We start from the raw sequence: 26,206 nt of genomic DNA on the forward strand, positions 1-26,206 counted from the left end.
TCCCTTTCTTATTCTTCTTTTTTTACGCTGTTGGCAACACACACCACCCAGAGCCGTTTGTTTCAAAAGAGGAGCCCTTTGTTATATTGCTTGTGGCGCACTTTGTCCATCGCGTGTGGACAAGATGCATGTTGCCTCGACTGGATACGCCAACGAGCTTTTTTTGACGTTTTTCATGAATGATACGCGTCACTTGTTGATAATCAGGGTGTGGGTGTGAGGTTTTGCACAGGTTAATGCTACTAAGCTATAGAACTATAGAATATCACGTAGGAATAGAGATATGTTTTATTCGTTCCCATTCCTTCAAATTAAAGGGTGTGTACAGTTCTGGTTGAGGTGAAGATTTAGCTTTCAACGTTTTGCGAGATATTCAGAAACCACTCTATGAGATGTCAAAGAGCATGCAATTCTAAGGGGTATCAAAAGTTTATTTGATGAAAATCGGTCTTGAAATGGCTGAGATATCCAAAAACAAGGTGAAACAAAGAGATCCTAATAGAAGGCGTGGCCTGTCGCCTTTTATTGTTGTAATTTTTTTTTGGATATCTCAGCCATTTGAAAACCAATTTTCATCAAATAAACATTGAATTCTTCTTAAAAATTACATTCTCTTTCATATTTCATAAGAGGTTTCTCATTATCTCACTTAATAATGTTATAAACCTGAATCCCCACCTCAACCAGTACTGTACAGTCCCTTTAAGAGTCATGGCATCGTGATACAGGGCTGAACTGAGGAATTGTATGAAGACTGAAACGAACGTAATAATGTGATTAGATAATACACTTGCAAACGGTAAATCATAAACAGCTCAGATGTTGCCATTATCGGGAGACAAACTCCAACTTTTAAAACCTTTCACTATACTTATTGATATGGCTAGCATCATGAGCGAAACTTGATCACAATAACAGAGTAAAATACTCTCGACGTTTCTTATAGTGGTTGTATCCGGGTTAGACAATTAAATCAAACACCCATCCCTTGGGATGTAATAGTTAATAATGAAAAAACAAAAGCACCTTGTGTATACAGTCTATGGACAATTGCAGCGGTTTGATATATTGTGAGAATTTATTTTTTTTTGCTGTTGTTTAAAATAAAGATTGAGTAACATTTATATGATTATACACGTTCAGGGGGGTGTTTCATAAAGCTGTTCGTAAAGTTACGAACGACTTACGAGCAACTGCTGATCAGTTCTTGTGCTGAATTATGGAAATTCTGATAAGTATAGCACATCAGAACTGATCACCAGTCGCTCGTAAGTTGTTCGTAACTTTACGAACAGCATTATGAAACAGGGCCCAGGTACTTGACGTTTCTGTTCCTCTTTAATCATCTTTTTTAAAATTTTCATTGGTCATAGTAAATCAGACATATATGAAGGGCTCCGTTTTTTTACTATTTCTTTACTATTGTGAACTGAAATTCTAAAATTACCACATTTTGTAAATGTCCAACATGAAAGCGGATATATTATGAATCCAGTTCCTAATAGCTCCTTGCGATTTCGGTCTAGCTGAACATATATAAATTTTACAGTCATGAGATTATATTAAATTTTATCGACGTACTTGCGACGGGCTTGCGTGCCTGAAGTGATTTAAACGCGAGTTCCTCGATTAACGCAATGATCAAATTTGCTGTCTGCTACAAAAAAGTGCAACGGTGGAGCGCGGAGCCGAAATTTTGAGGCAATTTTTGATGTCGGTGCTCGCCATAATCGATTACTTCCATAAACACTATCTATTACCATGTGTTCGAGAGATTTCTCGAGTGAAAACGTCGGTGAAAAGCAAGCAGACGATGTGTCTGGAGAGGAAAGATTGATGTGTAAGAGAGTAAAATGTTAAAGTGAGAATGAGAGTGAGGAAGCGAGAGAAAAAAAAAAAGTGCGACGAATCTTGAAGTAGCTCGTTTCACCGCTGGGACGGTTATGACGCGCAGGGACACACATAGCACAGGTAGATTGGTGGTGTGTAAGGTTGAGAGGGGAGAGGGAGGAAGGGGGGGGGGGGGGGGGAGGGTGCGCGCGTCTGTGCATAATCATGTGTGTGTGGGGGGGGGGCGTAGTGGTGATAGAGAAACGACGAAAACGTGTGACATTTGGGTCTTGGCATCACTCTCGATTTTAGTTACTAGTCACTAAAAATAATCCCCAACTTTTTGTACCGTTACCTGAACCTTATTCGCGTACTATGTGCATGCATTATAAATTCTATAGTGTTAACACTATACTATGTTGCTTTACGTGCAGAGTTGATTGTCCCTCTCTTGTTATCGCCATTGCTGGGTACACGTTTGTGGAAGAAGAGAGGAAGGGGTGGGGTGGGTGTAGTTGGTAACCCCTTTGACAAAAGATGATTAAAGCGAGCAAGCATCTGGACCACTCATGCCCGCTATGCATCAAATTATTACCATGATATCACAGGTGTTTTTTTTTTTTCTAAATTAACTACTTACCCCGCTGTGAGAGTACAGTTTATCATAAGAAGGTGCCGCCACTGCGTGTACTTAATTACTGTGTAACGATCTGTGACAGAGACAGCTTGCGAGGTGAACGCTTGAGGGCGTCCTATGTTCGAGGTGATTACTGGTATTCTTTTTTTTCCGGCTTTTTTGTTTGTTTGTTTGTTTGTTTGTGCTCACAATCTTCAATAGTGCAAATGGTGCATGGCATCTGTGTCCAAATAAATTGGTAACAGAGTGAAAATGCAGGTGTGATAGAGAGAGACAGACAGACAGACAGACAGACAGAGAGGAAGAGATCGAGATCGAGATCAAGTGGGGGGGGGGGGGGAAGGGTGGATGGTGGAGGAGGAAGATTTATTATCATCTTGGAGAAAGGCAAACTCTTATGGAGGGAGCTACATTCTAAGAAAAATTTGGAAGATATATATTTTTTTCTGTATATCTTGCAATAGCCTTATCCATGAATAAACAACCCCCCCCCCAAAAAAAGCATGAAACAAGAACCGAAGCAAAAGCATATTAAGAAGTCGTGCACCCGACCCGCCATGAAAAAAAAAAACAAAAAACATATAGACGTGTGACGTAACTGCCAAAGGTCAAGGATTAAAATGATTCTTGGACATTTTTACCCATTTTTCCCGTTGTCTCTTGCTTTACTACATCTCGTTCCAGAATGTCTTCGTCACACATGATTATGTTGCGATGCTCCAATTGAAAGTTCTATTATTAAAGTTTCCTCTTCATATTTTGGCACATTTTGTAATTATTCTGATCACTTTCTTTTTTTTCCGGAAATGCATGTCGCGCTGATGCCCCTAACACTCATAATGTCATTAATGGATGGTGACACACCCATTAACGCTTAACGCGCTCAAGGCGAATGCCGGGATTTTGCGGTAGATTGCACTTTATCACCCTGGGGTTATTGGCTTGAAAATCTTCTGACGGAATTATAATCCAAGATATTTATATGAAAGAAGAACATAGATGAGATGTCTGCTTTGGTTAACATGCACCTGTATGGATGTGCACGCGTGCATTAATCACTTTAAATGCGAAATCTATTCGCACCAGCGTGAAAGTATCTGTGAAAAAAAAATCCCAGAGTGTTGTGGTAAAAAAAAAAAAAATGTTTTATGGCTTTAATCAGAGAAATGGACACATAGGATGTGGTGACAAACGGCTTATACACTGTATGTGTCATTATTATGGGCGGAAAAGTGGATGGAAAACATGACTACCTATTCAAGCGGAAACACGGCATCAACAAAATCCTCGTAGTTTTAAAGAGGATAACATGAGGGGGGGGGGGGGGTGTGATAAGGAACATGATATATCTGCAACATGCAAATTGCAGAGCTCTGAGCCATACGACGGTGTATGGGATCAGGGAGGCTCACCTCCCTGATGGGATGAGTATCACATAATATGAGCGTATGGAAAACCCAAGGGACATAATAATTATCCGTTTTGACGGAAGGTAAAAAGCGGAAGTCCAATGCATAGTAAAGAAGCAACGTGGATGAATTGTAAATACATGTATCTGAGACTGTCATGGAATTGCGTTTTAGACGGCTAGCGCTTCATGTCCACATGTTTTTCTCTTAATGTTTTACACACACACATACACACACACACAATTTTGTATTCTTTATTTGAATTTCATTCAATATCACGGTCATTAACTATTTTTTTTTCATAATGAAATTAGCATGAACAAAAACAAGCAGCTGCATTCTTCTCACTTGTGCTGCAGAATCATTATTTTTCGTGTCAAAACATTACATATATATATATATATATATTATATATGTAATATATTTGCAAATCAAACCATGTACACAAAAATGACATGAAATTATTCATAAATCCCAGAAAAAAAGCTATATCGATCAACTTGATCAAACTAATCAATATCTTTTTTGTTTATGATATGCATCCTTTATTCTTTACCTAGTCGAATAAATGATAGTAATAATAATAACAATAATCTGCTTCACTACACAAACAATGTTTTGTGCTGATGAATCACATTCTTGTTTTAACATAGGCCTTATTTTTTCCGCAAATCAAACCATGTATACAAAAATTGAGTTCAAATTTTGCATAAAACTATAATCTAAGAAAAAAAGGAATATTGATCAATTTGATCAAACTAATCAAGATCTGCTTCATCACACAAACCGCTCACTTGAGAATACAGTATCACTATCACCAAAACCTGCAGTAAACTAAAATCTCATGATTGAATAAATCGAACGAAATTCATATATTTTTTTTTTTAATATCACCCTTCCCCCATCTGATTTTGTTATACATAGCAGAATAATCACATGTGCGTATCCTCAAAACAAACCGTATTCCTACTTAACCATCCAATGTATTCATGACACATAGCATACGAATTACAAATTTTCTATATACTGCGGTGACGTAAATCTCATGCCAGTTGTGATCGTCAAAACAAATTTGGTGGAGTTCTCCTTTCTAGAAAATGAGATACTGACTTTAAAAATAAAAGTACTTCTCTCTCTTCTCCATCCGTTTATCTCTCACGGCTCCCAGTCCTTCTCTCGGAGTTCCTTTATCTTACCCTCGCTCTAATAGCCCTTTGATTTATCACCCTTGACAGGAACCATTACCAGAGGAAAAGGCGGTGGGAGGGGCGAGAGGGGCGGGGGGGGGGGGGATGGGGATAGCAAGGGGGATGGGAGAGAAGAAAGTGAACTTAATTGAGAATCAGTCTAGTGCGGAGTCTCTGACCAAAGGATTTGTAATCCGGTACGTGTGCGTGATCAGAACTCATTCAAACTGGAATGTGCAATTGGCTCGTGGTTTGTTGGCATTTAATGTGGTTAGCCGTGTCGGTGAAAGTGTTCATGTATGTACCTGTGAATATGTACATTCGAGTTGTAGCGCGTGTGTTTACAAACATGTTGAGCTCGGATGAACTTAATATCTACTCTAGATGTAAGACCTTAGTTGTGAACGTTACTGAGTTCAATCTCCACATTCCTCACTTTAGTCTTATATTATTCCTTTCACTATTCTTCGTCTTATTCTTTTCCTCTTTTCTTTTCTCCATGTCGTGACATTATGTAATTTTCTTTTTCTTTTTTTCTTCGTTATATACTGTTCTTCTTCTCCCTAGTGTCTCCGCTTTTTTTCCGTAATTTCCTCTTTTCTAAACAATCTTTTACTTCCCGTATTTCTGTATTTTTCCTTTTTTTCTTTCCATTCTATGTTGTTGTTTTCTCAAACCTCTTTGTCCTCATATTCCTCGTTTTTTCTTCCTTCTCTTCATCCGTGTTTCCGTTTTCCGTGTGCGTGCGTGTGCGTGTGTGTGTGTGTGTGTGTGTGTTTGTGTGTGTTTATGTCGCCCGTATCTCAAGAAGTTCTCACACAGTGATGGTAAGCGCACCCCACCCCACCCCTTACATCTCTATGAACCGTTCTCCCTAACGATTCATCCCATTCAGTATAGGGGAGCCGTTAGGTCCCCTCCCGTCTCAGCACGCCGCCGATTAATCCCATCGGTCTGTATACGTTTTCAGCATACCCTGCGTCATTTTACTTCAAGAGTGCGTTTCCAAGACGCCATTGCTTAACAGTTCGTCATCTCGAACTGCACCGTTATGTATCGTGCGAATGAGATGACTATTTTTAGTCCCTGCAATTACTCTGAAAATCTTAAAAGCATGACAACCAGTTCTCACCATGTGATTGTTTAAACTACATATTTTGTTACATTATCGTGTATCTCATCTGTGTATTTCTATTGACTATAAATGAAGAAGATATAATATACTGTAAATAAGCATGAATGTCAATAATCTTACTTGATCTTAACAGCGTTTGGTTTTTTTTTTAACTTCGAATTCTGTGTGAATAATTAGTCTTTAAACTTTATGCGCAATCCACCATTTTGGTTGCATGATATGACAATAAAACCTCTACTCAATTCAATCAATTCACACACTTCTACAAAAGGTGTATCCAGTATGTACGGATAAAATCACGTAACACATACTGTAGGTATATGCTAAGATTTTGTCGTTCGCTATGCCCCGTGAGAGACGACCCTATTTTGCCATTCCTTGTCATGCGAGAAGGGTTCGGAGCAATCACAGTTCACGTAAGATTTGATTTGCATATTGCCCTGGGGGTATAGTGACGGGATTTGAGCCCGAGGGAGTCCCGAGAAGCGTTCATCGGCTTCGCGGTAGAGCAGAGCGATTTATACTCGTCGCCAAGATAGAGCTCACATGTTTGTCTGCGTCTCACTGGACGCAGATACATTATTCGCTCCCGTCTTAAAAGATGGTTGGAAACATGTGTGGAATATTAAAGTGATCGGACATACGGTATTCTCTCGTCGCTGGGTGACTGCAAGCAATGTGTTACCAAGCTTTTTCACTCCGACTGACGCCGTTATGCGTTTGAAAGGCTTTACCGTTTGTGTTCGGCCTAAGGCACTTTGTGGAATAGAAATGTCCCCGAATCTTCGTTCGTCACGAATGTTCCGCGGATGAGCTTCCGCATTTTGAGGGTGCATTCAACAATGTATTGCAGTTTGATGGGACTTGGGCAATGTTGGGTTGTCTGCTTTTTTGTGCGTGTGTATGTGTGTATACATGTGAATATGTGTGTGTGAGTGTGTGTGTATGTGTGTGTGTGTGTGTGTGTGTGTGTGTGTGTGTGTGTGTATGCATGCATGTAGTTTACTGTGTTTTCTTATCAAACCACCCACCCTATACTTGTTGAAGTAATTCTGTTGTCAACGTTATACGCATTCATCTCTATTTTATACCTACCCTACTTGTTTTCAACCTATCAGCCCAGCAAAAATGATTTCCACTAGATTTTCTTATTTGCACGTATGCGCGTGAAATAGAAATTTCTTTTTACATTCTTCTAGCATCCTTTCTCCCTTGCCGTTTACATCTTTACTTATTGTTATGTTAGGGGAAGCGGGGTCGATTGTACCATACGCATTGTGATTATCTATATATATATATATATATATATATATATATATATATATAGAGAGAGAGAGAGAGAGAGATAATATATATATATATATATATATATATATAATTTATATACACGTATATATATATATAAATATATATATATATATACATATATATATATATATATATATATATATAATCACAATGCGTGTGGTATAATCGACCCCGCTTCCCCTATACCCCCCCCCCATGCATATGATTTTATAGTGTCTTATACAGAGAGACATTAAGAGAAGAGAAAAAAGGGCCCACTCCTTTCAATGTTGTTATTTGCCCATACCACATACGTTCACGTGCAATGTGGATGCGCTGACAAATGGAAGTTCCAGGAGCACGTTCCTGTCAGTCAACGTTAGCACGATGACGTGCCACGGGGGGAAAAAGAGACAAAATATCTCTTTTGATTGAATCCGCCCCGTCAAATAAACATTGTTCTGATCCTGTCCATTCGCTCCCTGCATCTCAAACAACATATTTAATTCATTGCACGAATCAATTTCGATACATTTCAATTCTTTCGGACCGCGCAAAGCGGCGTTGTTTTTTGTTGTTTTATTTTAGTCTGTCCTTCTCTCTGTTGTTATCTCTTACACCCCTTCATGCGTCCCTCCATCTCTCCCTCTTTCTCTCTCATCTCTCTTTTCACTCTCTTTCTATCTTCTCTCGGGTTCAATTGACAACCCACGCATATTCCCCCTGTAGCCCTGTTGAACATTGGTTTGAAATTTATCGTGGAGTGCAACTTTATCCGGTACTATCGATTTCAGTCACCCACAATGAAATGAGCATGTTCTGAAAAGACGGTTAAAATTAAACGTTCCGGCGTCTTCTTTTCAATTATTCGGCGTTGTCCCCCCCCCCCCCCCATCAACAAAACGTGACACACGGTAACATTTCATAATCGATGATTTTACACGATGATTTTTTTATTCATTTGCAAAGAATTCACACACTACATTTGAGAAAAAAAACCCACCTTTATTCTGAACATGGCATGGGTCATCCATAATTCATAGAACGTGACCTCACAATAAAATCCAAAAATGTCGATCTGGTTATGTAAACATGTCGTTTTGCCGGTGTTATTTGTCTTACGTGAAGACACCTCTACATAATAATTATAATTATAAAAAACAAGCGCAAGCACACATACACTAGTTTACCCCTTTGTTGATTTTAGTAATAAATGCCCTCTATGTTGAGAATTATATGCAACGTTGTATCATTCTCTTCTTGGGAATTTGATAATCGTTAAAGGTAGATGAAAATATTTTCTGAAATGTCATTTGGAAAAAATGTTACGTTGAAACTGACAAAGAGGAAAAAGAAGAAGAAGAAGGAGAAAGGAACCCAACAGGTACAAAGGGTAAGTCCAATGCGACAAGCAATTCACGTAGAGAAGGTTCCGTTTCATAGAGACACGAAATGGATGATCCCGTTATATCAATAAGAAATTGATTCCATCTTGTTACAACCACGCAAGTCTGACACGAGATAGCACTTTACGGTAGTTGCTCCTAAACCACCACTTCAATTTGATGCATGTACCGCTGGATTTTTCTCCTTGCTGTTGTTTTTTGTATATTCTTAATTCTCCAAGGCTTTGTAACCTGCATCACGAAACCCACACACACACACAAAAAGAGCTGCCTGAATGATTTTTCTATCGTTAAGGTTAAAGTCCTGAAAGAGGGGATTCTCAGCTTCAAAGTGATTCATAATCCATCAAAATTGGAAATTCCCACCCACGAAAAATAGTAGCTTGCATGCAAAAATGTGCATGTATTAGTGTTACCACCTTGACAATAGTGCCTTGAGGAAAGAGGCTTCGTGCTTTGATTCTATATTAGAATTCATATCATGTGGAGCAAAGGAGTCAAGACGCTCCACATAGCAAGTACTGTGAGAAAATGATGGGACTTGGTATGCTGATAAACAATATTATATCCACGAATATGTCTAGATAAAGGTTTTTATACACATAGGCCCTACCCCATAAGATGAAAGCAAGGAAGCCAATTCCAACCAAACAAGGTGAACAGAGACTACAAGACAACAACAACAACAACAACAACAACAACAACAAAACACGACAACAACAACAACAAACCTTCGGACTTAAATGGAACAAGGACTAAAGGACATTTCCGTACCAGAAACAACTTATTATCATATCTAATTCTAAAAACCAACAATAAAAACGTTTTATCAATATCGGATTAGAAATTTAGAAGTTATGAAATTAAAAGATCACTAATTTTGGCTAAACAGTTCTTTGGATATAATGTCTTTCCCCGGTGTTGACACATTCAAATTCTATCAAGTATGATGTGTGGTCACTGTCTAATGATTCCAAGTTTTTGTATCAATTAAGAAATAGTTGTTTATTTCAGTTATTACAGGTAATATAAACTATTTGTTGTTATGTTATCATCTCCCTTCTTTCTTTTTGTTATTTATATGTACGAATTGTTATATCTTTTATTGATATAATTATGTGTATTTTATGTTTTGTATTGCATTTGTAATTTTGATGTTATGGACCCCATGGAAAGACTACCGATGTCACGTTGGCATCGCTTAATATGGACTACCAAGCCGTTGTCTTTTATACTGAAATAAAATCAACTTGAGCTCAACAACGAGCGATTGATATGGATGATCAAAATGAAATGAGTGAGCTGTGCCTGATGATGTCATCACCTCACAAATTCCCATTGATCGTGCACAAAAAATGAAAATTGATTAAAAGTTCAGTCTGCTGCTTTGAAAGTGCACGACCTGGTATAATTCCTAGCTGAAGAACTTCAAAATAATGTCCAGTCAGATATAGAAAGAGAGCCTTATTCCAAAGTTATTTGGATTAACGAACCTTCGAAATAAAGAGATGTGTAACCTGGAGTTTTTGTTTTTCCATAATATTTTATTAATTGTTTCCATAATCTTTTATTGATTGGAGTTGTAATATAGGATCGATTTCAGCACCACCATCCTCATTACCATCGATCGCCATTATTAACAATAATAACTTTGAAGGGAAATCAGAATTTCTTGCACACAAATCAAACTCAAAAGTCATGTGCCAAATAGCTGTAATCAACTGGTGAGCCGGACGGGATAGGCACTCCATCGCGTTCAGGTGTGAATGATTGAGCAAATTTGAATGAACATCGTGCCATTCATCACGCTATGATTGTGCGCTGCTATTGTCCAAGACTAATAGGGAATTGATAACTTCTATGACTAGTGCTGCTGTTACATGGCATCCATTTTTCTTCATAATATTTTGTTGTTGCTGTTTGACAATGATGGAATAGATAGTGCATTGAACCTAGCGACTTCATGATCTATTGAAATCTATTCATTTGGTGTGGTGGTTGGGGGGGGGGGGGGTGGGGTGGGGAGGAGGGGGAGGCTTTATGCGTGTTCTAGTGCATCTATAGTAAATTTCACATTACCAAAATGTGTCAGGTGATATAGGCGGCACTTTTGATAATTGATTTCGGTTTCGCGTTTTAATTAAAAAATGTTCGCTTTTCTTTGAGTAATTATGCGATTCATTATTAATAAAAATGTGACGACGATGGGAATATGTGTGTGTGTGTGTGTTTTTTTTTTCGGAGCGGTCCGTTTTTATATCTGCCTGGTAATTCAGTTTATGAGTACTGTAATTTAATGAGTGATCAAACAGAACCTGGGAACTTGTTTGGTTAATCTTTTCTTTTCTTTTCTTTTCTTAGTTATGCATTAACCGAAATGTACATGACTCACATAGAACTCACTTGTCTCAAATTCCTATACATACGCAGTGAAATGTCGCTGACAGGGAGATATATTATGTGGATGCACATTAAATGTATGAATCTTCATCATTTCATTTCACTATCACATTTCTCTGTTATACTGCTGAGAATGTAATCATATGAGTTATAGATTCCTCGTTGGATCCAAGCAGCTCAGTTCAAAGCAATCTCACCTAGCCCGCAGGGGGCGCACGCTTCGCCCGTACTCTTGTTTGTGTTGTGCATTCGTTTTTTTCCTTCGGGAATGAATACACCTGCTTGTATCAACGTGTTTTATAACCTTTCTCTCAAAGGCTTGTCGGATTAAGTGTGGCAAGTTCGCTTTCTTGCCCATAATTCTTGCCAAAAAAAAAAAAAAAAAATGTCTCTGTAGGCTTGCGTATGGCACAAGTTATAGGCTATCAGTGGATGTGTGTAACCGCCTCCTCTGCACGCTGCTAACAATGAGATCACTGGTGATCAGGGAGGTGGGAAGAGACCCCACCTCCCTGCTTATGATTGAGCTGAAACACCCTTCCAGCTGGGGTTTCATGAGAAAATGTCATCCGAACAATCACTCACCTTTTCGTCTCCTCCGCTTCCCATCTATTTTTAATGTCTCCCTTTCGCTAACTGTATTCCTTTCTTTTCCTTTCTTTATTATGTAGGATTATGTCTTTAGTTGGTTTTTGTTTTTTGCCTTTTGCCTTTTTTTTTCCGCAAACATCAGGATACAGTTTCAGCATTTTCATTTCAGCAGGAATCTAGAAAATATATGCACAAGCCCAAGCCCCCTAACGCGTTGTCGTGCGATCCGTTGAATCGTCGAAAGCTCTTTCCGCGTGCAAAAAGATGCGTGGGATACTTTGTTATCATTACGTAGGAAGCGTTTGTATGATTCCGTTTTACATTCGTAATCATGGATGTTTGTGGTTGATAGACGTTTTTGGCAAATGCATCAAAACCACATTTCTATTTTGTTTTCATCAACGGGAGTCGTTCATTTTTTCTTTTCAATATGGAAGCATTTGCGCGCATATATAGACATTTTTCGCGTGAGCATAAATCAAGTTAATTTATACTTTTCATCTCCCTATGTCTATTTCGTGTCGGTTTACAGCACTTTTGCTGATTAATCCCTGCTTCTTGCCCCCTCCCTTTCTCCTGTCTTTGAGATGATCGAATGTCTAAGTCGGGTCGACGTTGATTAAAAATGTCAAAGAAGTACCGACTCCTAATCCACTCGGTGTGGGGTTTCGATTTGGTTAAGCCTTGGACTATCGGGTACAAAACCACTGAGAGACAGGCGGACGGTATGTTTGCTGGTGCTTCGTCAAGATGAATCCTGTATGGGTGTGTCTGTGTGTCCGTGTGTCAGTGTCTCTGTGTGTGTGTGGGGGGGGGGGGGGGAGGGAGGTGTGTGTGTGTGTGTGTGCGTGTGTGCGTGTTTAAACATCATGTCTGGTAGCATTATGGGAGTTTTAATATTTTGTAGCGATGAGCTGCTTTCTTCAAAGTACTTTTTTCCCCCTAAAGGCCGTGTCACACCTTTCCGGGCAAGCTACTCGGGCTTGTTGCGAGGAGGGATTTTCCAGCACACAGGAGAATTTCCCCGGGCGGACAAGAATGTTTGCGAGTTTGCACTTGTTTCTTACTTACTAGACATTTGCTGCTTATCTTCTACTTGCGTGTATTCCGTGTGACCTGCCTGAGAGCTTTGAAACCGATCCGTTTTCTGTTACGAGCGACTTACAGGTACTGCGAAGTACCTGCGTTGGAGTTGCCTGAGAGGTGCTGCCGGTAAGGGTCTCCTACTGGTGTTCTGCGTGTACCTCTGCGAGCGAACCCCCACGACTCACTCGGAACAAGTTTTGAGCATGCTCAAGGCCTTGTCATACCGTATCTGGGGAAGTTTTGCGGCTTGACTTGCGGGGAAACAAATTTGCTACCCAGAGCTCTCCGCAGTTGGTCCGCACCTGACAGTATACCTAGCGCGTATCTCGCCTGTCCCATTTAACCGCAGCCAAGTTTTGAGCATGACCAAAACTTTTTCCGGGTGAGTCGCGGGGATGCCTGGAGAGGTCCACGCAGAACGCCAGTAGGAGGCCCTTAGCGGCAGCACCTCGCAGGCAACTCCCTGCAGGTACCTCGCAGTCCCCGTATGCAGCCAAGATAATGACATTCTGTGGGACTTCTGCTATTCCTTCAGAGGAATTCCTTCACTGAGTTGTCAGCACCCACGCGACTGGTACACAGGTCACACAGTATACCCGCAAGCAGAATTTAAGTAGAACGCGTCCAGCAAGTAAGACACATGCTCTGACACGCCCAAATCCGTGTCCGTCCTCAGAAATCGTGCGGTATGCTGGAAAATCCCCACACACAACAAGCCCGCGTAGCATGCCCGGAAAGGTGTGACAGGGTCTAAACATGGTTACGGGTAAAAAGATGTGCGTGCGCATCTCCGGGTGGCTACGAGTGAGATACGTGCTAGGTACTGTCATGCGCGGTTCATCAGCAGGGAACTCCGGGTAGTAAAAATTGTTCTTCACAAGTCGCACGCAAGGCTTGCTCGGATATATGTGATACGGTCTTCAAACGCGATCATCCAGTAAAGTTCATACTGCGGTCGTTCACTGTCAGTCAGGCTAAGGATAAATGCTTTATTATGTTGATGGCATATTCGTCAAGTTTTTCTCTGAAGGAAGTTGTGATTACACAAGTTGAATACCCTGGGGAGTGGGTAAAATCCCTCGACAGAAATCCCTCGGCAAGAACCCAAATACCGCTAATGTCGCTCCTCCGCGCGAACCGCAAAAGTGTGGCAAGACTCGAGGGGGGGGGGGGGGATCGCGTTTAGAGGGAAATGGCACGCTGCCAAGATTAACTTAGCTCGCACGAATTTACCTCAAAGATGGATACACACGATAACTCAGAAAACCGCCCACTTAACCACCGCACTCCCACTACAGTCATATCGTATGATCTGTTGAATGCACCAATGGGCCAGTTGTCTTCGATATGATTTCTTGTTCGTGAAGTACGACGAATAATTTGATACTAACTACTGAATTGTCTTTATTCATAACAGTAAGGGAATATTTTTGGCGTCTACACGTGCATGTTGTCTGTCAGTTGTGTTCAGTTTAAATCCCTCGATTTCTTTCGCCATGGACCTATCTATCTAACCAGGGGGAATGAATATGGACTGTGCTTTTCCGTTGCAAGATGGCGCTACTGCTAATCCTATCACTAAAATCTTGTAATTTCCAGGCTCGGAATAATAATACTCTCCACACGCCTTCAACAATCCTGCAGGGAAAATTTTTTAACAGAGAAACGATGAAAATAAACAAGATAGGTGCAAGGAGATCAGAGGCGCCCCTCTGGCTGGCAGTCTCATTATTTCAGTGGATTCATTAAATACTGAGGCCCGTCGCCTCCTCAAAAAATATTTCCTTCCTCTCACAATATCGGTCCGGTCACCTCTGTGGTCCACATCATGTCCGCTTCTCAACTCATTTCTGATACAGCGAGAACATAAGCTGCTTAGAATCACTTTCTTAAATTGATAAGGCACAAATGCAGCAGTAAATGTGGTTTTGGTTGTGCTTGGTGGCGTGCATATAAAGGACACACTGAAACAGCTTCAATTATGCGATGTCTTCTTCTGTAGAAAGCTTTTTCTTCTGATTCTGCGACCGTACGTCGTCTGCACACTTCTCGACGGGTGAGGGCTTTCGTGCCTGTCACATACTGCACACTCTTCCCTGGCGAGTTCAGTGACACCTTCTGGAGCCTGCTCACCCTCTCGACCATTTTTTTTTTCGTCCCGTCTGAACAACGCCGCCAACGATGGCGGATATCAATTTAAGCAAGAATATCATCTCCACAGCCAAATTGAAGCACGCAGTAATGCTCCCGTGATATAGCTCCATGAGACAAGTACAGTAACAACAAAAGCAACGTTACGTTGGTATAGTGGCTGCTTCAATAAGAACGCTGTCTCTCGCCTCATCCATGTCAAAGCGATGACTGTAATCTATGCAACTTCCGGGAATTCACCTCTAAGCTAGTTTTCCATTAGGTAATTGAGAATATGGACATAATAATATTTCATGGTGGGCGTCTTCCGCGAATGCGTTAGGGTGTGCACGCTATAGCTTTTCGAATTCCAAGTTGAGGAGCGAAGATGCACAAACAGTATGGATATCCTCCAGTCGCGCTATCTACGGAGATAAGACTTTGATTCATCACCCTCCATATTTTTGTTTTCTGTCATATCAATACATGCATCGATTTTTCCTCTATCTTTGTCCTTTGTATTGCTAGCACGTTGCAATATCAGGACTTCCGAACTGCGACAAAGGAAACTAAGCAAGATTGCAAAACAGAATATGCAATAGGCACGATCATCATCTATGACAAGCCGTTTTACTAGTTATGCGATCAGCTGACGATTAGACTGTATCTTAATTTGTTGTCATTACAGTGTAAAGCGGAAACACGCAAAGTCGACACTCGAAACGTTTCAATTACAGAAAAAAGAATGTCCCAAATGTATGGCTTGTTGACTGCCGATAAGATTCGATTTTGAATGCCGTATCGTAGGAAGGCAATACTATTTTATCGTTATGTAAAACGACATGCACATAGTGTACACCCACTTTTAATGGTCCACTCTCTTCCTCCTCAACCTGCATATCTCCTCAATGCCAACCTTGCTGAAACAAAAAACAACAAAACAAAACAAACAAACAAACAAAAGAAAACAACAACATCATCAACAACAACAACAACAAAAACCCGCCAAATTTTGAATGCTTTGATTTGCTCCGGAAATGTTTTAATAAACCAGATAGGTATTCGAAGTCCCGTGTTTTCGTTTCTTTTTTCCTTTCTGCTATTAAAAAAAAAAGAATAGAACCTATATATGTATCAAAAGCATATTCGCATTTTGTCAGTACGGTAATTCAGTTAAAAGTCACTTTAGCACTAAAGTGAAGAATATTACTTTTTATTGTCGTATGATATTTGGGTACTGGCGGATCGTGCTATTGACTGCAACGAGGAGGTTAGTGAATAGACGTAACGGATTTCTTGCCCAATTTTTTTTTTCTTTTTAAATTTGTTTGTTTGTTTGTTTGTTTGTTTTTTACTTAACTGCTAAAACGTGATAGCGGATGGATCGAACTTCAACGGAACGCGGCTCTATCAACTTCGCTTACTGAGTGACATTGAAAATAGGAGTAACAACGTGCCAAGAATGTTAAGATTCTCTCTCTCACTCTCCCTCTCCCACCCTCTCTCTTTCTCTCTTTCCCTCTCTCCCTCTCTCTCTCCTAATCTCCCCTGTAACCACAAGCAGAATGTGACACCACTTGCCTGGCTAGGTATTCAAGAGAAAAGTTGCGCTCATAATCAAATATCGTCACACAATCGAAAACAAAAGAAGATGGAAACATATCAGAAAACGAATTTCGAAAATGGAGCAGTATAGAAATATAAGCCATGGAGGAATAGCTGCTCTTGGCAGTTTGTGCTTATGAATTGCTCTGCAAATAGGCCATCTTCCGAATTTTAGATGTTTGACCTTTTTAAGTTTGATACCTTTTGTCACTCCCCACCTTCCTACGAATAGAATTACCCACCTCATTCACCACTGTCATTTTTTATTTGTTACATGACTACTCTTCATAGGGCTATACAGACTTTTGTCAAGGCCCTCTCGCTGTGATGGGCGAGCGAAGAGAGCCCAGCCGAGCGCGACAGCGCGACCCCACTCAGCTGGGCTCTCTTCACCATACAGCGAGAGGGCCTTGACAAAAGGCTAATGTCTATTACTCGTAGTGTAACAACTAATCTATTCCTAATATGCATAGGCTGAGGATTGGTCGCTTGGTATTAGAGTGACCGGTCATTGTTCTAGACTTTATTTTTGTGTTTTGTGGGTCTCATTTTTCTCTCCTTTTTTTTCGAACTCACGAAAGTTAAGGTTTGGCATTGATTTTCCCTCCTTCCGTTATAAAAAAGAAGATAAAAAAGTTCTTCCATGTCACATGTGTTATACGGCATACAAAATTGATTTTTACCAAATTTTGACCAAAACTGATTTGACCAATTATTATTGCTGTGTCTACAACATATTAACTCGCAAATGTTTTTTCCTTTTTTATTTTCTTGTTAATAACATACCTCTACATTCATTACACTTTACAGTCTGGAATTAGGCGAATGTTATTGACAAAAATGTATGAAATAAAGTCTTACCTACTAGATATCCATAAGGAAACGAGCATTAAACTAGTCCAATGATACAATGGGTATGTGTATCGTCTCAGAAATCCTCACAAATATTTTTGTCATACGAAGTGTGAAGATTTTTGTTACATTTTAGTTTGTTTTCAAATCTAATATGCTAGCCCAAACTTCATAAAATATGGGGTCTCCGCACTGGTCTGCGCAGCAGAAAGCTCGGAGCCTAAGTAGCATCCGTCTTAAAGAGTAAAATATTTTGAATTAGAAGCTTGGAATTGTCGCTGATAGGGTTATTACTTTTCTTAAGGTGAAAACTTCTCAAGAGCACGTCTGTTTGGTCTCTTCACTCTTCACATTATGTATAAAGCGTGTCCGCCAACAATGCAAAGGCTTATTTATGTGGTGAAATAATTACACCCAATGACAGCATAAACAATTATGTCAACAAATTGAGTTCCATAAAACACATTTTTGTAGTTTCGTGATGAATCTTTGTATAATAATTTTCTCTTTACAATGATCTCATGAGAAAGAGTAAAAAACAAAACAAAACTAACTCTGTCACTTAGTCTTAACACATGAACAGAGTAATGATTTCTGCTTGAATGCTATCACAGGATTATCCAAGTTGTATGTCCTTCTTACAGGTCTCGCGCCTCCCCGAATGATAATCCCTGCTCAATTCGTGGGCCGCATCCACTACATGATAGCTCATGAATATTCATTAACACATGACCGTCATGTTCATGATAGTCTCGCAACTTACATATTCTACAGAATGATTTCCGCATTCAATAGTGCCACGAGTAGGCGGTGATATTGTGGATGGCTGCCTGTCGGATACATAACACATTTCCTTGTAGTTTCCCATCTACGGTAGATAACGGAGAATCGATTGCATTCTGCACTTTTTGCGGAAAACGATTCAGACAAAATGTTGTCGCCAGAAAAGAAGATAAGCTTAAGTTAGTCTCTTTATTTCTGCTAGGTTACACTTTGCGTTGAGAAGCATTAAGTTCTACTCACACGTGGTTTGCACCAGTCGATTGCTTAATCCGCTTTGTATGCATCCATTTAGAAATAGCCTTATACTGCGTGACAAGGTACTGGTATATATGACATGTTCCCCTGTTTAAAACGCCTATATGCTCTTTTTAAAGGACTATTCCGGACCAGTTTAAAGTTAGTCTGAAAAGAAAAGTAAAATATTACAAGCACACCGGTGGAAATTTGATAAGACTAGGATATATTAGGGGGCTGGGTTATGAAATTGTGAAGTTTCGCTAATTTTCACAAAAACAGGTACAGAACAGTCAATATGAATATACCAATAAGTGAGTTAACGATGTCATCTTCTCACAACTTGCCATACAGAATATACGTGTTATACTTTTGTATCCTATTTTTCGTGTTTTTTTTTTTTTTTTGGGGGGGGGGGGGGGTTTGTACACGAGCAATTGAAAATTTTGAAGTGATGATACCATCGGCTCAATCATTTTTCTATTCATATCAACTGTTCGAAAGCTGTTTTGCATGAATTAGCTCATCTGTTACATTTCATACCTTAATCTTTCCTTAATCCAATTCTTAAGAATTTGTTATTGTTGTACTAATTGATTTTTTATCTTTTTAATCAAGTTATTTATGGTCCAGAGTTGTCCTTTAGAGAACACCACTAGCGCTAGGTATGGACATGTTCTTGCTATAAACTTATATCATTTTTTTGGTAATCTAAAAAAGTCCAACGACAACTCCACAACATGACGAAGGACAATATTGGTTTTGTGCAATCTCTGCCGCATTGACATTCTGTGACGATACATTACTCTACACTAATCACGCGACACAGATCGATATATCGCTGACCCCTGCATGCACCCAGTCGTATACCGCGGCGCATGAAGTGTCTGCAGCGAATTCATTACGTCTGTACGTTTCGATGCTTTAATTTCACTGTCTTTTATAGTGTCATGTAAACGTCATGCTGCTCAAAATACGTGTGTCGCTGACAGTATACGTGACGCACAGGTCATCGTACCAATTCGAAATAACCCTTCTATGAGTCATGCTTTCTTTGTTTTTGTGGGTTTTTTTTAACATTTCTAATATCTTTATCGAAAGTAATAAGGTCCATGACTAGTGGTTTACGGAAATCTATAGACTTCAAACCCTAATTGTGAATTCTGACTTTGAACTATGTTCATCGCCGTCACAGTTGCAAGGTTAGCAGTCCCGCACATTGTATTTGTGACCCTGCACCTCAAAAACAAACAAAAAGTCGCCAGACATGAATTTTTAGTCCAGACCATATTCTGAAAGAGCAGACTTTAAGCTTTAAAATGATGTATAACTCAAATCAAATGGACTCTCCTAACCTATCTAAATATTGGAAAGAAAGCACAAACTCAGGAAAAGTATGAACTGAGAAAAGAGGCTCTGAAGTACAGTGTCTATTCAAGCGCTTAATCTTTACCAAACCGTGCTGGCTGTGCGATGAATGGGACAAAAAACAGGAAGTAAACCACCAGAGTAACAACAATGAAGTGATTATCAGAGTAAACTGAAATTAAGCATGCCTCATTAACACAGTCTGTCCATAATTAATGCCAACTTTCAAAGCAGTAGCACTATCCTTTCAAAAGTTATTAGAGTTGAAAATGAAGAGTGTGGACAAGGTTTTTCAGAAATGAAAAGGGGATTCTAAAGACACACCTAATCACACTATTCTACCAAAAATTATCGAGATAAACTGCTAAAAAACACACTTTCCTGCCCGTTTTATGATACCAAATTTTAGCATAATGTAAAAGAAGACCCGCTCTTTTAGAAAATATGAAAAAGTCAAGTTCGGCTAGGTTGACCCATTTCACTTATTTTCAGTCCTCACGCAAAATCAGTGTGTGCGACTTTATGTTCGTTTTGAGGTGCACGGTCACATTTGATGTACGTTCATTAGAAAGCCACACTATAGGGCTAATGTTCAATCATCAACAAAATCAACAATTTACATAGTTATCCAAAATATTAAAACCGTCTTGATTAATATTTACACGTAATAATCAGCTGAAAATTAGAGGCAGGACATACTAGGGGAACATGGCCTACATCTTCTTCTTTTTTCCTTCTCCATCGCTTAAAGACGAGAAGGCATTTTTACGAGCACGGCCGCTAAACTCTCCTTCCCTCTTGGAGTGAGAAATTGAATAAATGAATATAATCATTACACCTGAAATTATTATGATATGTGAATGCTTGATACATCGAAGGGATCAGTAATATACAGTGAAACTTCTCTCCATGGTAACGTACGTAAACCGGTGAAACAAAACAATGAAAGTTTCATCGAAATTGGAAAGACGAGAGGTTATTGAGACCTGCAGAGTCCTATGTGCATCGGTCATATCAGCCCCAAATGCTCGCATGTATGCAAATTACATCAGGTGTTGATGTCATTGCCTATGAATGCTGCACTTTATTCTTGTCCAAAAATATTCACAAAATGTCCCATTTGACAGAAAATTCAGCATTCAGAGGAGGAAATGTTAATATTTTGCATCAAGCTATATTCGTGAGGTGTAGTGATTTAGATATCATGACTTTTAACTTAAAGGACGGAGTCTGTTCAACCATTCACAAGAATAAATGAATGTATAATAATTACATTAAATTGAAATGTCGTGAACTAAATACTGATAACATAATTCCATCTGTATGAGCAACACATTCGGTCGTGTCCGTTTCTCCTATAAGGTGAAACGTGCGAAACTTTAATATTCTAGAACTTTCTCTATATTGTACTATAAAGTTTCATTTTTATGAAAGCCGCTGTTATTTTATTATTCAACTTTCTTCAAGGTCAAGTTTGATAAGCTGTGAATTTCTCCTCAAAGTGTGAACTACGTCAGAAGACTATGATGAGCGGGGGGGGGGGGGGGGGTGTGGATTTTATCGCAGTGTGTGCAATCGTGCCAAACTAGCACTCACATTCAAGTTCCCATCCCACTGAATAGGGAAAAACAGACATCTCACCACTTTACTCTGTAAAGAGCGTCCGAGATGTTAGTCCAGGAATGAGTTGGTCAAATATTGACAACGATGGGAGAAGAAATAACCGAGCAACTGCCAAGCGTGAGTCAACACGCCACTTCTTATATAGGAGGTTGCATACCCTTGTTTAGACGTTCTGCGAATGAATATGCAATACCACGTTTCGCCATTAAATATAGGGAATTCCACTTGTAAACGCGACTTCAAAGTGAATCCAGTTGAGAATAACACGATGAAAACTTTCACCAAAGTAACTCGAGGAAAGTGAAATCCAAAGTTTAACCGATTGTCTTTGTTCTTTTCGTCTCCACATCTTCAATTCATTAGTATGATTAAGTTCATGATTATTGTTCCTGCAAACATGACACAAAATATCACACGTTGCACTTCGAACCAACGCAAGGCCCCCATCCCCCTTTTCCACGAGAAAAGCGCAGAAAAGTTATCTAAACACAGGTGCACATGTTTTTCCCCTCCCTCCCCTAAACCATCGTACTCGCTCGCCTGTCAGTTCTCTCCTTCACCAGCTGCATGGGAATGCGTGTATTATCCCGGGATATTGTCAACAATGCACCGTGAGGATCCACATTAACCAGCCTTTTATCAAAACAACCCCCATGTTCATGTAAGCTCAGCTCTCATTCCGAAATTGACAAGTGTAAAAAGACAAATCCCAACACGCAACGATAGGAGAAAGAGAAACGAAGTTGTGCACGTCGTCTTGTTCGATTCTCCTTCTCATTTTCTCTTTTCTTTTTCTCTCTTTTTCATCTCCAGGTCTGTTTTCGTAATGGGATCTTGGATGACAGCCCATGCAGAGTCTGAGCAGCTCCGTCAGCTCTTGATTTGATTAGATTTAAGCTGAAATAGCTCTCGCGTCTTCCAACCCCTCGGCGGGGGGACGGTCCGAGAGCCACCACGGGGCCACCTCGGCGTCGACTTACCTCATCGAGCCAATCGCATTTGTGCCTCATTATCTCATTTCTGCGAGCCCCGCCACGAATTCAGCGAATTCCACACAGGAGGAAGTACGCCCATGTCGTTAGTCGAGTTCACCCCGCGCGGACTGCGCCAATCAATGCCGAGCGTGCACACATCTTCATCTGGCTACAAGACTACAGTTTTGACAAGAACCGAGGCCACGCTCTGATTCCCTCTCTCAGTCACTCTCCTTCTCTCTCAAACCCTCGCATTCACCAATCTCATGGAAGGGAAATTACATCAGATTGACTCGCATGGGGTGGAAGCGTTCTTCCGTCATCTTCATTTCCTGCTACTATATTTAATGGACGTTTATGCGTAACAACACATTGAGAGTGAGAAAAGGAGGCAACTTACAAAGATAACAACAACATTAATACATTCGTGAAGCGTGAACATACTCTTGTGTACTGCACGCATGTCGCAGGTGCGGTTTTTGTGTATCAATCAATGTTTTCCGGTCTGGTGCGAGCGAAGTGTCATCAGGCGCAGATGTGGAGTTGTTCCCGCTTTCGTGGATTCGCTTTGCTCGTCTGCACAATTTGGGAGCGCTGCACATTGGGAAACAGAGTGCCAATCTGAAGGTGTTCTCGAGTGGTCGCTGAGTTTGGAATTTCTATAAGGCTTCCTCGATCACAGCACTGTAGCCCGATCATCTCAAGTTGGAGCGAGCTATTATTTCCCCCGCCGTTCATTACTTCACACTGGGATATATTCATTGTCGTCACGACAAAACTCTTATGGAACATAGCTTGCTAAACGGGACATGAGTTGAAATATCTTCCCGTCTGAAAACTGGGCTTTAAACTGACGCTATGGATAAACTACATTCTAGTTTTTGATACCGTTTGACATTGTTTTTAAAAGCAAATTCAGCTTTCGCTCTCAGGGAGCTCAAAAACTGGCGGGAGAATATAAAATATAAGTACTGCGCATGTGCAAACGTCATCAAGGAATAAGACCTGCATCGCTGAGTTTGTGTCTGGAGTGGAGGAGGGATAGTGTCTAAGTGATTACCGTTTGAGGTTCTTGGGCGTTCGTGACTCGCGAAGAGAGGCTGGAATGAGTAGCTGGAAACATGAGTTCTCCACCCTGGATTAGCGAAAAATCTACAGTTTACATTATTACGTCATCAGCTCGAGCGTGTCTGGCACGATAAGACAATGCTCGATTGACCAACAACAACAGCAACAACAGCAGAAGCTCGATTTCTGCACCTGCAGGAGAGGAGTAAATGTCCTCTGGAGAATAAGGAGCGGAGATAACAAAAGCTGTCATCTCTCATTTTGTCAAGGCTGCCACTTAACGGCAATCTTGTGGTGCTTTGATGCGAGTTCGGCCCCGTTTATCGACCGGAGACAGGTGCTGTCACTAACGTCGGGAAATTCACGAATCATATTTGAGGATAGGCAGACAGGAACTTTGAAATTAAAAAGAAAAAAAATCCTAACCTGTTCACGATTATATAGGTTACATGTCCTTTCGCGGAGCATTCACGGGGAGAAACCGCGATTTTGTGCCTCTAAAGAAAAGGATAATGCTTGAGCGGTGAATGCAGGTAACATTGTTACTACCTGTTCTAATCGTTAAATTTCAGAGAAATTTCATTCTGTGTTTGACCGACAATGGGAGTTAAGATGAAAGCTTCGGGACACACGGGGAGTCCCGAACACGCAGTCCCGAACGGGAAAGTTCCCGTCTTTCTGCCCGAGTGCGCCCGCCTGTCACTGATCCTCCTCGGTGTCGCCTTCATCCTCGCCTCCCTCATCAGTATCGGGGTCTTCACCGACCTCTACAAGGTTTTTCGCTGGTGGCCCTACGGCGCCGTCTGCGTCATCGTGTTCATTGTCGGGGCCCTGATCGTCGGCCTCGGGTGCCGATGTTGGCTCAAAGAGCCGATCATCACGCCATCGGTGCAGATGAAAATGATCCAAGAACTCGACCGAGCTGAGCAGGAAGCAAAGCTGAAAAAGCGGGACTCGATTAGGCGGATTTACCATAAGATGTCACCGCTACGAGGCAGTGACCGACGGGGCCAGAACTGTGCTGAGGCCAGTGTATGACATACGAGTGGTCACCGATCGAACGATGGTGATGATTGCGATCTCATCAACGCGACGTCGACGACCACCACCGCCGCCACCACGAGCTGCCGATCGGTGATCGTCTTAATCGAACAGCCACCAGATCGTTCATGTGCCGTCTACCATCCCTTGAACAGCCCTTCTTGAAAAGAGCAACGAAACTCTGGAAGAGTTTTTCCCTCCCCGCCGAGGTCCTCGACGAACAGATGTTCGTGACTACACAGTGATTACTCACTAGCTGAGAGTCGAACAAATGACATCACAGTAAGAGGCATCTACGCGAAAGGACGATTGACCTGGAAGGCTTGCCGGTTCGATAACAAACTACTTATATTTGAATCGAAGCGGTTGAAACTGCACTTTATGGACAGTTGGTCATATTCTGTATGTATGATGTACATGTAGGCGGTGAACTGAAAGAAAATTCGATAATTTCAGAGATCTTATAGTTTCGTAAATGTCATGAAAGAATAATTGTGTATGTGTTTCATATTTCACGTCGCTACAATAAGCTAGTAGGAATTCGGATAAAGAGTTCGATATCCTGCTGATTAATATGCTATGATGTAAAGTTAATACAGAGAAAACAATACCTGACGAAAGAGCCTCTTAGCAACTTTGTCAAAAATTGTCAACAGCCTGTAAATTCCAGCTAACCGCCGGGGAGTGAAGAAAAGATAAAATGTGGCTTTGTAGAATACAATGTTACATATCAAATTTATTCTGCATCTGCGACTGAGGCAATCTTCTGCTCTGCGGTAAACTTGTTCCCGCTTCAACCGTTCAATTGATTACTGGTGCGCGGCTCAGGGCGCGTGAAATTGAAACTCCCCTCTGTAAACCGCGAATCAAAGTCACCGTGAGTGGCTCCAGGGCGTATGACACTTTCAGGATTGCCATCATTTTTTGTATGGACGATGGGCTGGTAGTATACATTAAATTTGAAATGATCAGGAGTGATTCTCACATAGATTCTTTCCCAAGGATTGTTGAGACATATCAGACTGCTCGTATCATCTTTACCATCACCCTCACCACCCCCACTCTGCGTTGTCAGTTAATTTTAGTTCAGTTTCATACTATTTCTGCTTTTTTTTTTCCCCATGAAAATCATACATGGATTAACTGTACATATATCTGTACAAAGATCTACGTAATAAATTCACAGTATAAAAGATGATCACGATAACCTGTAAGATATTTGAACATATGCAATGATATAAAAAAGTCAACAATACACTTTTGAGAGAGTTTGAGAGAGGAAAGAAAAAAAAAAGCAGGAGTCTGCCATCTAAATTGACACTGAAGAAAATATCCGACTTTTATTTTTTTAACGATAATACCCTTTTTAAACGCAATTTTATCTAGAACCCACTCTCAGACGCAATCCTCAAGACCTACGCCACACTCGAGCTTTCTTACAGGAATATTAAAAAGAGAACAAAAGTAGAAAGCTGAATGCTCCGGGGAAAACTGTTGCCTTACCTTGTATCTGATTTGGCGGGCAGATTTCCGTGTTGTGTTTCAATTTGACGCAAGCAC

General features: G+C 40.5%; 1 protein-coding gene across 2 annotated transcripts in view; it reads left to right on the forward strand.

Moving 5' to 3' along the window:
* Positions 1–25,638, forward strand: part of LOC139726170 (uncharacterized) — a 58,199-nt gene extending 32,561 nt beyond the window's left edge. For both annotated transcript variants that reach the window (XM_071637246.1, XM_071637247.1), the window contains exon 2: positions 22,377–25,638. In XM_071637246.1, the coding sequence (XP_071493347.1) occupies positions 24,206–24,643 (438 nt within the window). In that variant the 5' untranslated portion in view covers positions 22,377–24,205 and the 3' untranslated portion in view covers positions 24,644–25,638. The remainder of the gene's footprint in view (positions 1–22,376) is intronic.
* Positions 25,639–26,206: the final 568 nt, after the last annotated feature.

Source organism: Diadema antillarum, unplaced genomic scaffold, assembly GCF_040938485.1.
Source record: "Diadema antillarum isolate AM-2024a unplaced genomic scaffold, OU_Dant_1.0 seq00000079_RagTag, whole genome shotgun sequence".
In the NCBI taxonomy this organism is placed as follows: Eukaryota; Metazoa; Echinodermata; class Echinoidea; order Diadematoida; family Diadematidae; genus Diadema; species Diadema antillarum.